This window comes from Triturus cristatus, chromosome 8 (genome assembly GCF_964204655.1).
Source record: "Triturus cristatus chromosome 8, aTriCri1.1, whole genome shotgun sequence".
NCBI classification, from domain to species: domain Eukaryota; kingdom Metazoa; phylum Chordata; class Amphibia; order Caudata; family Salamandridae; genus Triturus; species Triturus cristatus.
Window position 1 is genome coordinate 1,185,291,573 of NC_140591.1, and position 16,231 is coordinate 1,185,307,803.

Consider the following 16,231-nt stretch of genomic DNA (forward strand, 5'->3'; position numbering starts at 1 on the left):
TGTGAAATCCGCTCTACAGCTCAAAAAACCTGTCAACAGATTGGTTCCAGTGGCCACTTTGACACCAGATAGCCCTTGTATAAACCTGCCCCCATCACAATTGATGCTTTTCAGTAGGTTGTGTTTTCACTTAATAGGCCAGTGAGATTTTATTTGAACTTGAGGTTTTTCCACAGTAACGCTTTATATCACAATTGTTTTTCTTTTATATTTATGTATTGTATTTTGTTTTACGCATAAAATAAAACTCAATCATTAATAAAAATAAAAACAGCCATATAAATAGGCAATTATATTCCTAGCTTTATCTTAAGAAAAGATTGAGAATAACAAGGTGCAGGTTTTTTTTCTTTCTGTCATGTTACTTTCTTTCTTATTGACTTGATTGGCGTTTGGTAAATCAGGTGTTCATAGGTCTTAACTGATCTGTTGGTTTCAAGGGGCTTTTTTCCTCCGTTGAAGCTGCTGGTGATGATTTAGAATTAAGAAGTCCCTAAGCTCCAGTATTAGTCTTTTGGCTCTCGCGATTCGTATATATCTAAAGCCTTTTGTTTTATGTAGGAGCTGCCTGCATTCACTTCAGATGACTTATTTTGTGGTGAAAGTTTGTCTGTAAAGACATCCCTCTGTTGTTATCGCTTAAGTCTTTCTGCGAATGTCATTTTAAACAGATTCCTCAATTCTCAATGGGTCTTTTATTCAGTTTTGTTTCCTAAGGTTGGCTTTTCTTAACTGTTTAAAGCAGTTTTTCCATTAGCAGTGGAACTATGGAATGTCCCAATCAGGTTTTTCATCTTTTTCACCATATTTGTGGTATGGTATAAAATGGGTCTGTGTTTGTCACAGAGCCCCTGCTATTTGGGAGGTATCAAACGTCCCTCATGTATGATTTGAAGGGGTATGAAAAGGCTGCACTCCTTCTTGCTGTGAATCCTTTGTAACTCTTAATGAAGTCGAACGGCTCCTGTCACCTCTCACCACCTGAAGATTCGGTGGCTGGCTTAAAAGGGGGGGGGGGGGGGGGATTCTTCCCGAGGGTGTTGAGTTAAATGCATGTTCCTAATTACTGTGTTCACTTTGACTATATTGGAAATCTTAAAAATCGATGTCATCTTTGGTTTATTTTCCTTAGTTTCTAGTGCATGAGCTAATTCCAGTTTTAGTGACTTGACCCTTGTTAAGGCAGTTTTGCATATGTTCATTTAAGTAAAACATCCTAGTGTTTTTTTCATTCAGGCATAGGACCAATTCATTCATAAAGTGTTGTATACCACAGAAGCATTCTGAGGTAGTTGTTGTGTCTAGATGAAAGAATAATAGTACATGCCCTTCAAAACATATGTTGGAACTATTTCTTGGTGCTGTGATAGCAGCCTATCCTAGTTAGAATGCTGTCATTCAGGTGAAATGATTTCTACCAGGCCTCTCTAGCTAGGATGTGTTAAATTCTTCCTGTGTGTTTTTAGGCCTTGTCGAGCATCTAATCCCTAACTGTCGATCAAAGAGTATTTTGTTTTCACGTTTTTCTGATTTCTTTAAGTTATTTTGATGACCCGGTGATTTAATATTGGCAGTAACTAGTATTTTTTTTGTATATCAGATAGTTATTGTTTACTTGAATTAAGGATTGCACCTTGTTGAGCATCCATATTCCAGTTGTTTTATGTTCACTGATTAATGCGATTTGGCCACTAACTTAAAAGCTTTTTTTTTTTTTTTTTTTATCTACTGCCCTTTGAATGATTGTTTACTTGCTGAAGGACTGTAGGTGCTACTGCGTGGAAGTGTGCTGAGTAGGTTACTTTGCATCGAATTAATCAAAAGGAGCCACGACAATGGCAAACGTGATATATGAGCTGGTCACAGTTTTCCACATACCCATGACCATTGCGATTACCTCGCGTCTGAATGCCATCAATCATTGGCCAGCTTTCCAAATGTATTTATTTATCGCCAACCACTTTGCATATGTTTTCAGGCACATTGCTTGGATTTCAACGGCTCGTTTTTGCCAAAATGGAAAATTATGAACAGATATCAGTGACCCGAGCCCTTTAGACAATTTCAAAATAGCAATAAACATGGAGGTGAACTCTGATCAGATTCCTGTCTTGTATCCAAGCTAGGGTGACCGCCTGGGATTGTGTGGGTGAATCTAGCCACAGGTGTCAATGCCCATTCCCTTGGAACATGGATGGTCCGCTACCCTTTGCTTGGCTTTTCCCTCATTCTCTGCCTCTACGCCCTAAGCATTTCATCTCCTGCCTTAAAAGTAGATTTCAGAGAGCCAGGACAGGAACTGTACAGTTGCAGACACTGAGGAGAGAGTTACATCCACTAACTTCTTAGAAGGAACCTTTCACAGCACTAGGTGGCAAACATGATGAATGAGGTATAACAGACGCTTCTTTGAGTGTCTCTGACCATGGTTGTTATTGGCATATCCGTGGAAGTTTTCATTATGTATGGCATATATGAGTGGGAACAGGATGTTTAATGCAGCTTAGCATTTTAGTCCATCGTGGATTTCTTGTTGACATTGAAAATACATGCTGATACCAGGGGATGTCGAAATGGTCCTTATTAGGAGATTAACTCCTGAAGAAAAGTAAGATTCCTTACCTGTAACTTGATGCAACAGAGACGCACACTCTTTAACATGGGAACATCCCGAAATAGACTCCTTGAGCAAGTGGATTTATTTTCCGGTATTATAGCTTCATGTATTGATTTTTCTGCCTGCTTTAGAAGTTGCTTGGTTTGTATTAGAAATAACAGCCATATATATGCCCATACTGTGTACTTTTAGGTTTTTTAGTTGGCACACAATGCATTAATTGTACCCGATCTAGTAGCCAGTATCAGATGGATTATGAATGGTTCCCTGGGACATCACCTTCTAATCGATCTTCCCATTCTGTTCTGCTTAGCACAAAGTCAATAAAGTTCTGACGGTGAATTGATCCACATTAAGTAACACGTGTTTTTTCCCCACAGGTTCTGGATAAATACAATCCTCCAGACCACTTCCTACCAGAATCTTACACATGCTTCTTCTTGCTGAAGCTCCCCAGGTATTCCTGCAAGCAGGTGTTGGAGGAAAAGCTAAAATACGCCATTCACTTTTGCAAATCAATAGACACTGATGACTATGCCCGAATAGCATTGACTGGAGAGCCCGCCGCCGATGATAGCAGCGAGGACTCAGACAATGAAGATGCCGATTCCTTTGCTTCAGACTCCACGCAGGACTACTTAACCGGTCATTGAAGAGAACAATCCTCCTGTGGTCGAATTGTTAAGAGCATTGTGGGACATCTGTAGCCCACGGTTGCACGAAGAGAGGACAATTCAGAACTTGGAGTTAGTTGAACAACAAGGCAACAAAGCTTCATGTGGGGGATTTGCTTGTAGGAGTAACAATTTAAGCCCTCTAACTTACAGACTTTAGTTCTATATATGGACATTTCTTTCAAGAGTTAAGGGGATGTGTCACTTCTTTTAGCTGTTGCACTACAATTATATCTTTTGTGTTTACTGAAAGTGTTGTAAATGTTTATGGAAAGCTGTAGTGCAGCGCCTCCAGCAAAACCGGCATCCGGCCCTTGAGATTGTGGGTGCAATAGAATTCCTCCTCATTTAGTGTTGTGTTCTGTGCATCTTCTTGATTGTATATTGGCAAAACCACGCACCAACTGGATAGTATTATATATTACAAATATTTCAAACATTTTACAAGCAGTTTATTTAAAATAGATCACTTTTGAAACCGAACTTAACAGTATTCTTTGAAGTACTACATTGACAGCTAATTAACAGGAAAGAGGGGCATCTGTTTGTTTAACTCTGCCTCCATTGTCTATTTTAATTTCTGCATTATGCGTCTCCGACTGATTCCTGCGAATATCATCATAATGTTTATCATGGGAAGTGTATATAGTAAATTTGTGCCATTGTAAATGCAAAAATATAATTTCCCTCTGAATAAAGCGCCTGTTACAAGCTGTACATACTTATTTTCTGTAGACTTATAAACCTATGTATATTAAAGTGTCTCAATGCTGCCAAACCTCGACTTGGATGTTTGATTGTGGGATGGTTATTTCGCCTCGCTGTTCACAATACTGAAGTTATGGACTCTTTATGGTGGGGTTTAGTAAAAAATACCATTCATATGGATAACTGCAGGTTCCTCACCTGTAGAACAATCCCCAGGCATCAGACTGGATCTGGAAAACTTCAAAGCCGTGATGTCGCCAGTAGAGGGCGCTGGAGTCAGTCTGCTCAGGAAGTGATGTCAGGCAACACCCCCAAGGCCATGAATCGACTGCCCTAGAACATCTACGTCAGTTCCCTTTTTTCAGTGCCTTTGACGCAGATCCGGGCTAAGATCTCTGAGGAGCTTTCCTCACAACAAATTTTCAAAGAGCAGTATCATGTCTCCTCCAAAGAAATCGGGTTTTACACCTTGTAGGGATTTTTTGTGGGACACCTTTGCATCACTGACCCCCACTCTACTTGTTTATGGTGCTTGGGCTCTGACCACAACACCAAATCCTATTCCTTCTGCCTCAGCAGCATGAGGCCATGCTCTTTTAGGCTAGAGCCAATGCTGACCACCGATGTCAGAAGAGTTCGCTACCTCGTTCCAGTTCACCTTCTTCCTCATCTACCAAGCGCAAAAGCACCATTAAAAAAATCAAACACGCACTTCAAAGATAAATCGCCAAATTTCACAGGACTTTCATCCTCAGAACCAGAGTTGGAGAAGATACCTACTGAGGTTACTACGTGCAGCCCATCTCCTCTGTTGGGACAAGCAGCAGACAGACCTCTTTGTGCCCAGAGCCTTTGGCGCCGGCTCCCTTGCCTGAGCTTCAACCAGCTCCAGATACTCACTGACGGGGAACCCCTTGTTCACTCCCACAGAGGCTAATGGAAAGGGAGGCTTACACTGCACCCTTTCATGAAATCTTTGGCACAGATTAGGACCCTGCGGAAGGCCAGGTCTATGGAGAGCAAGTACAGGACTCCCTACAAGATTTTCAGGGCCTGTCATTGGCTAGTGGCCTGGATACTCTGCCATAATTGGCCCCTTGCTGGGCCACTAACTATTGAGGTAAAATCATGCGGAAGGCTGCAGAGGCCTTAAATTTATCTCTTGCCATCGGCAGAAGCTAAAACCAACATTCTTACGGAAGTCCTACTGCCCTTCAATGAGGCATTGCTGGTACCTATCCCTGCGGCTTGGGAGCAGCCATCATCAATGTCAGTATTAGACAGACTTGTGGCCCAACGCTACAGTTCACAACCAGATGACCTGCCATTCCTCTCCACGCACCTGTAACTTGAGTGCGTAGCTATCCTGGCATCCTGTTAACGTACGCGATGGGTGGGGTCTGTCATACTGTACCATTAGAGTCCAAAAAGCTAGAAGCTTGGGGCAAGAAAGCCTTCTTGGCTGGGAGAATGGCCTTAAAAAAGTGGAACGTCAACTTCCTTCTTCCCCAATATACCCTTGCATTGTGGGACAGTACCTAAATGATGCTGCTGCACATCCCCCACACATGAATGTTCATTTTCAGGATGTCATCACGGATGGACAGAATGCTTCCTATCACAACATTAAGTCCGGCCTTAACACAGCTGACTCGGTTGCTGGGACATGGGGACATCCGTCGCCATGCTTGGCTCCAGGCGTCCAAACTTCTCTTCCGATGTCCAATCTAACTTAATGGATCAACCCTTTGATGGGGTGTGCATCTTCAGTGACGAAGCAGATTCTGCACTGGAGAGATTTAAAATGTCAAGAGCCATGGCATGTTCACTGGGCCTTCAGCTTCCACCACCAGCCGATGGCTTCCAGTCCTTTCGCCGCTTTGGGAAAGGTTCTCTTTTCTGTTCCAGGCAATATTAGCCGCTCCAGCAGCAACCTAACCCTCTCATTCGTCAGTACAAGTTTCATTACAGAGGACGGGCTGTGGATCCACTTTGCAAACCTCCTCTTCCTACCTCATTGCTTTCAGGAAAGCAGGCCTAGTTTGTTTCTCCGACCCCACACGGAGCCTCTGGAAGGGTGGGTATCCCATGTTCTTCCGGTCTGGAAGGCCATTACTTCAGACTAGTGGGTCCTTATAGAAAAAAGGGTTACAAACTTCCCTTCCCTCAGGTTCCACCTTCGATCCCACCTCCCTCCTCTCCCCCACCTCCCGATCATTTGGCCATTTTGCAGCAGGAAGTGGCAGCTCTCCATCTGAAAGGGGCAGTGGAGTTAGTGCCAGACAGGGAACTAGGCCATCATTGCTATACATGTTACTTCCTGGTGTCCAAAAATGAAAGCAGCCTGCATCCCATTCTAGACCTCAGGAGCCTGAACTTCTTCCTCAAAAAGGAGAGGAGTTCAAGATGCTGACCCTAGGTCAAGTTCTACTAGCGGTGTAGCTTGGAGACTGGATGGTGTCCATGGACCTGCAGGATTCGTACTTCAACTTCACTATCCTGCGGTCTCATTGAAAGTACTTGCAATTTTTGTGGGTTCTATGCACTACCAATTTGCAATTCTTCCCTGTGTTCTGACATTGGCACCTTGAGTCTTCACGAAGATGTGATGATGGTGGTGGTTGCAGCTCATTTTAGACGGTCAGTCATTCTTATTTTCCCATACTTGGAGATTTGACTCCGGAAAGTCAGCTCGCTGGAGTTTTGTCAGGCCATCTGCACTCAACAGCACCTCAGCTGATCGACCTGGGGTTTTGTAAAGATTATATCTGAAAGAGACTGTAGTTATAGATTCCTTACTTACTGCGCGTCGGTAGGTGGTGTCGGTCAACTCCGCGTCCGTCGTCTTGGTCGCTTGGATGATGTTGCGGTGTGTACTTAGACTCCGCCCCTGCGCGCTAAAGGTTATTTCTTTTTCTGCGCCAGCCAGCGCAGATCCGGAGAGTGCGTGCCCCTTAGTCACTTTATGACTAAAACTTTTTAGACTTTTGTCGACATCTTTTTCGAGTCTTTCGACTCCTGGTGCACGAGGGATGTCCCATCCTTGGACCGGCTTAAAGCCTTGTGACTCCACAGTCGTGCTCCGTCTGTCGGGCCATGAACCCAAAGTCTTTGTGGGAGCGGTCCCGAAAGCTTCTGGAGGTCTGGCAGTCGGCTCCGCGCCGCTTGAGGTCCCGGTTGAGAGGAAGGTCTCGGGACCGGTCGCGGAGCCATCACCACTCGTCATCGAAGTCCTCACACTCATCGGTTAAGTCGAAGCACAAGAAGAAGGTGAAGAAGCATCGTGGCCTTCTCCCTCTGTCAGCCGGCGTGATGCGGGACCCGGAGCGTCGTCGCTCTCCAGCTCTGCCTTCGGAGCCTGCTTCTGGGACGACTCCGCGCTTCCCTCCCTTTCCGGGAGCCGTAGCGTTCCCTGCCCACCTTCGAGCTTTCTACAAAGTGCTTCACGGCATCTTTGAGCAGCCCGAATCCGCCGGCGTGCATTTGGACTCTGCTGGAGGCCCTGGGCATTCTAGCCTGGCCTGGATCTGGATCAGTGCCGGTCGACCTCACGGTACCTTCTCTGGCAACGATTCCAGTGACAACGCCCCTGACCCCAGTTATGCCCCCAACCGGCATTGACCCCAGCCTCACCCCCAACTTGAACATGGAGCCGGTCCGGAGTCGACCAACACCGGAGCCGACCAGTACTTTTGTAACACTGTTCTTTCCTGGCGTTCCTCTCCACCCTGACTGGCAGCTGGAGGAAGGTGGGAAGGACTGGGAGGGTCTGTTGACCCTCTAGCAGACCAGCTTGAAGGGCCGGACTGGAGAGAGGAGTTGGGTGATGCCAGTGGTCTGGATACCTCTCCAGACCTTGGTATGCTTTCACCCCCTACCGTGGCTACGGAGGAGGGAGCCTCTTGCGCTGTGGTGTTGCGTAGAGCGGCTGAGGCCTTGGGCCTTGAGCTTCCTACAGGGACAGTCTGAAAGAGACACGTTAGTGATAGATTCCTTACCTTAGAATATCCCCAGGCATCAGACTGGATCCGGAAAGTTTTCGTCAGCAGTACCCCTGCGCGTCGGTAGGCGTCGTCGTACGGCTCCGCAAACGTCGCTGGCATCGTACCGGGCGAGATGACATCGTCGTAGCTACTTAGATGCACACACACGCGCGCGGACGTCCGTTCTTTCTTTTTCTGCGCCAGCAGCGCAGATCCGAGGGAGAGCGGTACCCCTAGCTAAAAGTTTTAACTTGGTTTCTGAGAACTTGTTTCTCTTGTATTGTTGAGTACTCGACTCCTGGTGCACTAAGGATGCCCTGGTTTAAGTCCTGTAGGGCCTGCCATCAGAACATGTCGGTAGCGGACCCGCACTACGTGTGTCTCTTCTGCTTGGGGCACGCCATTGACCCCGAGGCGTGCCCCGATTGTCGGGCCATGGCGCCGAAAGCTTTGCGGGAGCGTTGCCGAAAGTTATTGGAGGTCCAGCAATCGGTTCCGCGCCGATCGAGGTCCCGCTCCCGTGGGAGGTCAAGGGACCGGTCGTGGAGCCATCACCATCGCTCGCCGGAATCGGGGACAGTTAAGTCACAGCGCTAAAAAAAGTCGAAGAGGCATCGTTGTTCTTCCTCTACCCCTCACCGGTCGTGGGACGCGGTAGAGGGGCCGGGCGGTCACTCACCCGTGGCTCCGATGGAGCCTCAGTTGTTGCCTGCGGCCTACCCGCCCTTTCCGGACCCGCACGTGACTCCGGACGAGGTACAGGCCTTCGTGTCGGCGTTGCGCCGTTTGACACATCGGGCCCGTGGACCAGTTGGGTGGATCTGTCCCCGAGCCGTCGCCTTTGGCCTCGGATATGCCGTCTCCATACCCTGCGGCGGCGCCAACTCGGGCGCCGAACCAGAATTGGTCTCTTACCCCCCGATTCCATTTTTTGGTGGAGTGTTTGTCCCATTTCCCCGGACACCTCGTCCTTACAAGCCTCTTGAACAACCGGTGGATGAAGAGTACTGGGAGGGGTCTGAGGACCCTCTTGCAGCTCAATGCGAGGATGAGCCTCAATGGGAAGGCGACGTGGAGGGTCCAGTAGATCTGGATTTCTCTCCACACCCGGGTATACTGTCCCCTTCTTCCGTGGCTACGGAGAAGGTTGGGACTTTTTCAGTGGTGTTGCGTAGGGAGGCTGAGGCTCTTAACCTCGAGCTCCCTTCTGTGCCTATCAGGACCAATCTCGTGACCGAGGTACTGCAGCCAGCGTCATCCTCCGCGGAGCCGCTGCTGCCCTTCAACGAGGCGCTTACTGACATCCTGTTTAGCATCTAGAACAAACCTAACACAGGGTTCCAGTAGAAAAAGGTGTGGCACGCCGCCATCGCCCGGCGACCCCAGCTTTCTCACCCAACACCCGACGCCTCAGAGTCTGGTTGTCCAGGCTTCTGCCTCGCCGAGCGCATTCCCTTCTGCTCCTCTGGACAAGGAATCTAAGAAACTGGAGCAGTTTGCGGAAAAGGTTTTCACTTTTGCCAGTTCCGGGTTGCGAGCGATGAATACTGCGTGCCTGTTGTGCCGCTATTCACATTCTGTGTGGGACACCGTGGTACAGGTGCTGCCTCAGTGCCCTGTGGAAGCTCGGGCGGTGCTCTCCCAGGCCATTACCGAAGGGAGAGATGCTACTAAATTTACCATCCGTTGTGGGCTTGACACGGCCGTTTCCTCTGCAGGGCACTTTCCACGACGGTGGTGCTCCGCCGTTACGCTTGGCTCAGAACTACTGGCTTCTCCGGGGATGTCCAGAACACTTTGTTAGACATGCCCTTTGGTGGCACATGCCTCTTTGGTGATAAGGCGGATAGCACCATGGAACGCTTTAAGGACTCTCGCGCTACGTCGCAGTCCTTGGGTCTCGACACCACGCGTACTCCCTCAGGGTCCGCTTTTCGCTTCTTTCAATGTCAGGGTCGAGGCGCTCAAGCGCGTTCCTTTTAGACCGGCAGGCCTGCGCAGCCGCAGTCTCAGCGCAGCCGCGGTTGTGGGACCCGCCGCGGTGGGTCCCGAGAACAGCGGGTGGGTCAATCCACCATCACCCCTGCCGCCTCAAAACCTTCCTAATCCGGTGTTTCAGGCTCACCAGACGCCAGTGGGTGGCAGGATTCACCATCACCTTCCCCACTGGCGCACCATCACCTCGAACAGGTGGGTTCTACAAATAGTCTGAAGGGGCTACTCCCTCCCTTTCGAGTCTACCCCTCCAGCCATGCCACCTCAGTACCACAGCATGTCGGGGTATCACTTGTCACTTCTCCAGCAGGAAGTTGCAGCCCTATTGGCCAAGGGGGCCATTGAGCGTGTTCCGACGCCACAAGTAGGCCGTGGTTGTTATTCCCACTACCTTGTTCCAAAGAAGGACAAGGGCCCTGCGTCCTGACTTAGACCTCCGGAATGTCAATCGCTTCCTCCGGAAGGAGAAGTTCAAGATGCTCATGCTTGCGCAGGTTTGATCTGCCCTAACCCCGCACGACTGGCTGGTAGCGTTGGACTTGCAAGATGCTTATTTTCATATCCCCTACGGTTCACGGTAGGCCACAAGCACTTTCAGTTCACCGTGCTCCTTTTCGGCCTTACCAGCACCCCTCGGGTGTTCACGGAAGTGATGGCGGTGGTCGCAGCTCATCTGCACAGATCAGGGGTTTCAGTCTTCCCCTATCTCAACGACTGGCTGTTGAAGGCGGGCTCGCCCCAGGCAGTCGTCTCCCACCTCCAGACTACAGCCGACCTCCTGCATTTGCTGGGGTTTTCCATCAACGTGCCGAAGTCGCACCTGATTCCCTCTCAGAAGCTCCTCTTCATCGGAGCAGTTCTGGATACGGCGCAGTTTTGGGTTTATCCTCCCGAACAGCGAGTCGGGACATTCAGGCTATGATTCCGATCATTCGACCCTGGTCCTGGGTTTCGGTCAGGAAGACCCTGAGGCAGCTGGGCCTCATGGCCTCCTGCATCCTGCTGATCTATCATGCCAGATGGTATATGGGGGCTCCGCAGTGGGACCTGAAGTTCCAGTGGACGCAGCATCGGGGAAACCTGTCAGACTACGTCCAGATCTCGGAGGGCACTGCACAGGACTTGCAGTGGTGGCTCACGGACCAGCGTTGAGTCAGCTGCAGATCCCTCTCCCTTTCCCAACCGGAGCACACAGTAGTGACGGATCCATCCCTCCTGGGATGGGGCGGCCACATGGGAGAGGCAGAGATCAAAGGTCACTGGTCTCTGGCGGAGTCCAAGCTCCATATCAACCTTTTGGAGCTCAGGGCGATCCTACTTGCACTCAAAGCATTCCTTCCCTCTGTCAAGGGGAGAGTAGTGCAGGTGTTCACAGACAACACCACTGCCATGTGGTGCTGCAACAGGCGGGGTGGGGTCGTGGACCCTATGTCAGGAGGCTCTATGTCTCTGGACGTGGCTGGAACGTCAAGGCATTTCCTTGGTGGTTCAACACCTGGCAGAGACTCTGAACGCCAGGGCAGACGAACTCAGCCGCAGGTGCATGTTGGATCACGAATGGCGTCTTCACTCAAAGGTGGCACAAGGTCTCTTTCAGCACTGGGGAGAACCTTGGTTAGATCTATTCGCCACCGAAGAGAACGCGCAAAGTCAGCAGTTCTGCGCGTTGGAGTTTCCAAGGCGGCACTCGCTCGGAGACGCTTTTCGTCGCGAGTGGAGTTGCGTTCTATTGTACACCTTTCCGCCTATACCTCTTCTGCCAAGAGTGCTGAAGAAGATCAGACGCGACCGGGCCCAAGTCATTCTTGTGGCACCAATCTGAAAGAAACACGTTAGTTAGATTCCTCACCTTAGAATATCCCCAGGCGTCAGACTGGATCCGGAAGATTTTTCGTCAGCAATACCCCTTGCGCGTCGCTAGGCGTCGTCTGCGGCTCCGCGTCCGTCGTCGGCGTCGTGCGCCGGAATGACGTCGGAGTACTTAGACGCCGCCCTTGCGCGCTGATGTCAGTTCTTCTTTTTTCCGCGCCAGTAAGCGCAGATCCGGGAGAGCTACCCCTTTAGTCATTTTTTGACTAACTTTTTCGATCCTTTTTGATCTGTCTCGACTTCGGTGCCGGTAGGATGCCTGGGTTTAAAGCCTGTGCTGACTGTAGCCGCTTGATGTCGGTTACGGACCATCACCGCCGGTGCCTTTACTGCTTGGGCCTCGACCACGACGCGGAGTCGTGTTCGGACTGCAAGGCCCTGACCTCGAAGGCTAGACGGGAGCGGTCCCGTAAGCTTCTCGAGATTCGCCACTCGGCTCCGCGAGCCTCTCGATCCCGGTCCAGGAGGAGGTCCAAGGATCGGTCGCGGAGCCGCAGCCGACGTCACCATCAGTCGTCGGGATCCAAGTCTTCGGGTAAGTCGAAGCATTCCAAGAAGTCCAAGAGGCGACATCGCTCTTCGGACTCCCCTCGCCGGTCGCGCGACTCGGCCGAGGGTCAGGGTGGTTCGACCCCCGCGGCTCCGGCGGAGCCGCAGGCGCCGCGCAAGTTCCCATACCCGCCGGTCCCTGGGACTGACGCGATGCCAGCGGAGGTCAGTGCCTTCCTCTCGGCCATGAGGAGCCTGACTCCGCCGTCGACGCCCGCTGGCGCGCCTTCGGGCCCCGCGGACCCGACAGGGCTGCCTTGCCTGCCGGCGGCTCCGGCCCCGGCGCCGTTGACGGCTCCGGCCTCGACGCCGCAAGCGCCTGAGGGACCCGTTCCCAAGTCCCTGCCGACGCCGGTCGACCTCGTCACGCCTCCTCCGCCGGCGTCGACACCGGTACCACCCCCGACGCCGACTCCGCTCGACGTCGAGCCCCAGTTCAGTCCCGCTCCGGGCCCGGCGCCACTACGGCGTCGATGGACGCCGCGTTCGGCGCCGCTAGAGACACATTATGTCTACCGCCCGGCTCCGTTCCTTCCTCCTGTATACCAGGAATCGGATGATGGGGACAACTGGGAGGGATCCGAGGATCCTATGGCCGCTCAGGCTCAAATGTCACAGGACTGGGCAGATGAACTGGGGGAGGCCAGTGGCCTGGATACCTCTCCGGACACTGGATTCGTCTCTCCTCCGACTTTGGCTTCGGAGGAGGGCGCTGCTTTCTCTGTGATGCTGCGCAAGGCGGCCGCAGCCCTTGGGCTCGAGCTACCTGCCGTGGCTGTGAGGACTAACGTCCTCACTGAGGTGCTTCAGTCTGCAGCAAGCTCCACTGAGCCTCTGCTGCAATTCAATGAGGCCCTCATTGACGTTCTGCAGGGCACCTGGTCCAAGCCCTCCACAGTTCCTCCTGTGGACAGGAACGTCGCCAGGCGCCACCGCCCTGCTCCGGGCGACCCCAGTTTTCTGTCCCAACACCCTACCCCCGAGAGCCTGGTTATCCAGGCCTCTACCTCCCAATCCTCCTTCCCGACCGCTCCGCCGGACCGGGATTCCAAGAGACTGGAACAGTTTGGCAAGAAGCTGTTCTCTTCCCTTAGTTTGGGCCTGCGGTCTTTGAACACCGCCTGTCTCTTGGACCGTTATTCCCACTCTCTGTGGGATGCGGTGGAGGACGTGCTGCCCCTGTGTCCGGAGGGGGTCCAGACACGACTTACCCAGGCTCTGGCCGATGGGAGGGATGCAGCACGGCACGCTATCCGATGTGGGCTTGACAATACGGACTCGCTGGGTAGGGCAATTTCTACCACAGTGGCGCTTAGACGTCACGCCTGGCTGCGGTCCACGTCATTTTCGGGCGATGTTCAGAGCACTCTCATGGACATGCCCTTTGATGGCACTCGCCTTTTTGGCGAGAAAGCGGACAGTGCGCTGAATCGCTTTAAGGATTCCCGGGCTACGGCCAAGTCCTTGGGCCTCTCGGCCCCGCGATAGCAAACTTCCGCCTTTCGCCCCTTTCGTGGCCAAGGAAGGGGTGCCTCCTCAAGTACGCCTAGCCACCAGCCGCAGAACCAACCTGCGTGCGGTCGCGGACGTGGTTTCCGCCGAGGCGGTTCTGGAGGACGACGCGGTCAGCCCACATCCACCCCGACAGCATCCGCCTCAAAGCCTTCCTAGTCCGAGCTTTCAGGCCCATTCCACGTCAGTGGGCGGCAGAGTTCGCCATCACCTGCTCCACTGGCGGTCCATCACATCGGACAGGTGGGTGCTGCAAATCGTCCGAAGGGGCTACTCCCTCCCCTTCGAGACGACCCCTCCAGCCATGCCACCGTAGCACCACCGTATCTCGGGGGATCATTTGAATCTTCTCCACGAGGAAGTTTCGGCCCTCTTGGCCAAGGGGGCCGTCGAGCGCGTTCCGAGCCCAGAAGTAGGTCGTGGTTGTTATTCCCACTACTTTCTGGTTCCCAAGAAGGGCAAAGGGGGCCTACGCCCTATCTTGGACCTCCGGAACGTCAATGCCTTCCTCCGGAAGGAGAGGTTCAAGATGTTAACTTTGGCTCAGGTTCTGGCTGCCCTCGACCCTGGAGACTGGATGGTAGCGTTGGACTTGCAGGACGCATATTTCCACATCCCCGTCCTGCCGGCCCACCGGCGTTACCTGCGGTTCACGGTGGGCCAAGAGCACTTTCAGTTTACCGTGCTCCCCTTCGGCCTCACCAGTGCCCCTCGGGTGTTCACGAAAGTGATGGCGGTGGTCGCAGCTCATCTGCGCAGATCAGGGGTTCCAGTCTTCCCCTATCTCGACGACTGGTTGTTGAAGGCGGGCTCGCCCCAGACAGTCGTCTCCCACCTCCAGACTACGGCGGATCTCCTGCATTTGCTGGGATTTTCCATCAACGTGCCGAAGTCACACTTGAGTCCCTCTCAGAAGCTCCTCTTCATCGGAGCAGTTCTCGATTCGGCGCAGTTCCGGGTCTATCCACCGGAACAGCGGGTCCGGGATATTCAGGCCCTGATTCCCATCTTTCGGCCTCTATCCTGGGTTTCGGTCAGGCTAGTGTTGCGGCTTCTGGGGCTGATGGCCTCCTGCATCCTACTAGTGCATCACGCCAGGCGGCGCATGCGGGCTCTGCAGTGGGACCTGAAGTTTCAGTGGGCCCAGCATCACGGCAACCTGTCCGACCATGTCTTGATCTCGGAGGGCACTGCACAGCAGTTGCAGTGGTGGCTCACGGACCGCGATTGGGTCATGGGCAGAAGCCTCTCCCTTCCCCAACCGGAGCATGTCGTAGTGACGGATGCGTCCCTCCTGGGATGGGGTGGCCATATGGGAGAGGCGGAGATCAGAGGCCTCTGGTCTCCGGCGGAGTCTCGTCTCCACATCAACCTGTTGGAGTTGAGAGCGATCCGACTTGCACTGAAAGCCTTCCTTCCCTCTGTCAGGGGCAGTGTCGTGCAGGTGTTCACGGACAACACCACCGCCATGTGGTATTGCAACAAACAGGGCGGGGTGGGGTCGTGGACCCTTTGTCAGGAGGCTCTGCGCCTCTGGACGTGGCTGGAACACCAGGGCGTCACCCTAGTGGTTCAACATCTGGCGGGCTCTCTGAACGCCAGAGCAGACGAACTCAGCCGCCGGTGCATGATGGATCACGAATGGCGTCTGAACTCCGAAGTGGCGCAAGGTCTCTTTCAGCAGTGGGGAGAGCCTTGGTTAGATCTATTCGCCACCGAAGAGAACGCGCAATGTCAGCAGTTCTGCGCGTTGGAATTTCCAAGGCGGCACTCGCTCGGCGACGCTTTTCGTCACGAGTGGAGTTGTGGTCTGTTGTACGCCTTTCCGCCTATACCACTTCTGCCCAGAGTGCTGAAGAAGATCAGGCACGACCGGGCCCAAGTCATCTTGGTGGCTCCGGATTGGGCACGAAGGTACTGGTATTCCGAGCTACTCAGTATGTTGACCGATCCTCCGATACGTCTGCCCCTTCGGGAGGATCTTCTGTCGCAGCAGCAGGGGACGGTCCTCCACCCGAACCTGTCCAGCCTCCACCTCCATGCGTGGAGATTGAGCGGCGGCAGTTGATGCCATTTGACTTGCCTCCTGAAGTCTGTGATATCATTCTGGCAGCCAGGCGTCCCTCCACAAAGACGGTATACGCCTGCCGGTGGAACAAATTTGTGGCATGGTGCACAGCAAAGGCTGTGGATCCCCTTTCCGCCCCTCTTTCTGAGGTTCTACTGTTTCTTCTTTCTTTGGCCCGGCAGGGCTCTGCCCTGGGCACCCTGAAAGGTTATCTTGCTGCCATCTCTGCCTTCTTGCGGCTTCCTGATCAGCCTTC

The 16,231-nt window shown here is 52.4% G+C and overlaps 1 protein-coding gene across 1 annotated transcript in view; it reads left to right on the forward strand.

Annotated features, from left to right (window-relative positions):
* The window catches only part of LOC146805589 (E3 ubiquitin-protein ligase HERC2-like), a 1,563,844-nt gene extending 1,559,775 nt beyond the window's left edge, over nucleotides 1-4,069 (forward strand). The window contains 1 exon segment of the mRNA XM_085622871.1: nucleotides 2,998-4,069. Within this exon segment, the coding sequence (XP_085478997.1) occupies nucleotides 2,998-3,270 (273 nt within the window). The 3' untranslated portion in view covers nucleotides 3,271-4,069.
* The last annotated feature ends 12,162 nt before the right edge of the window (nucleotides 4,070-16,231 follow it).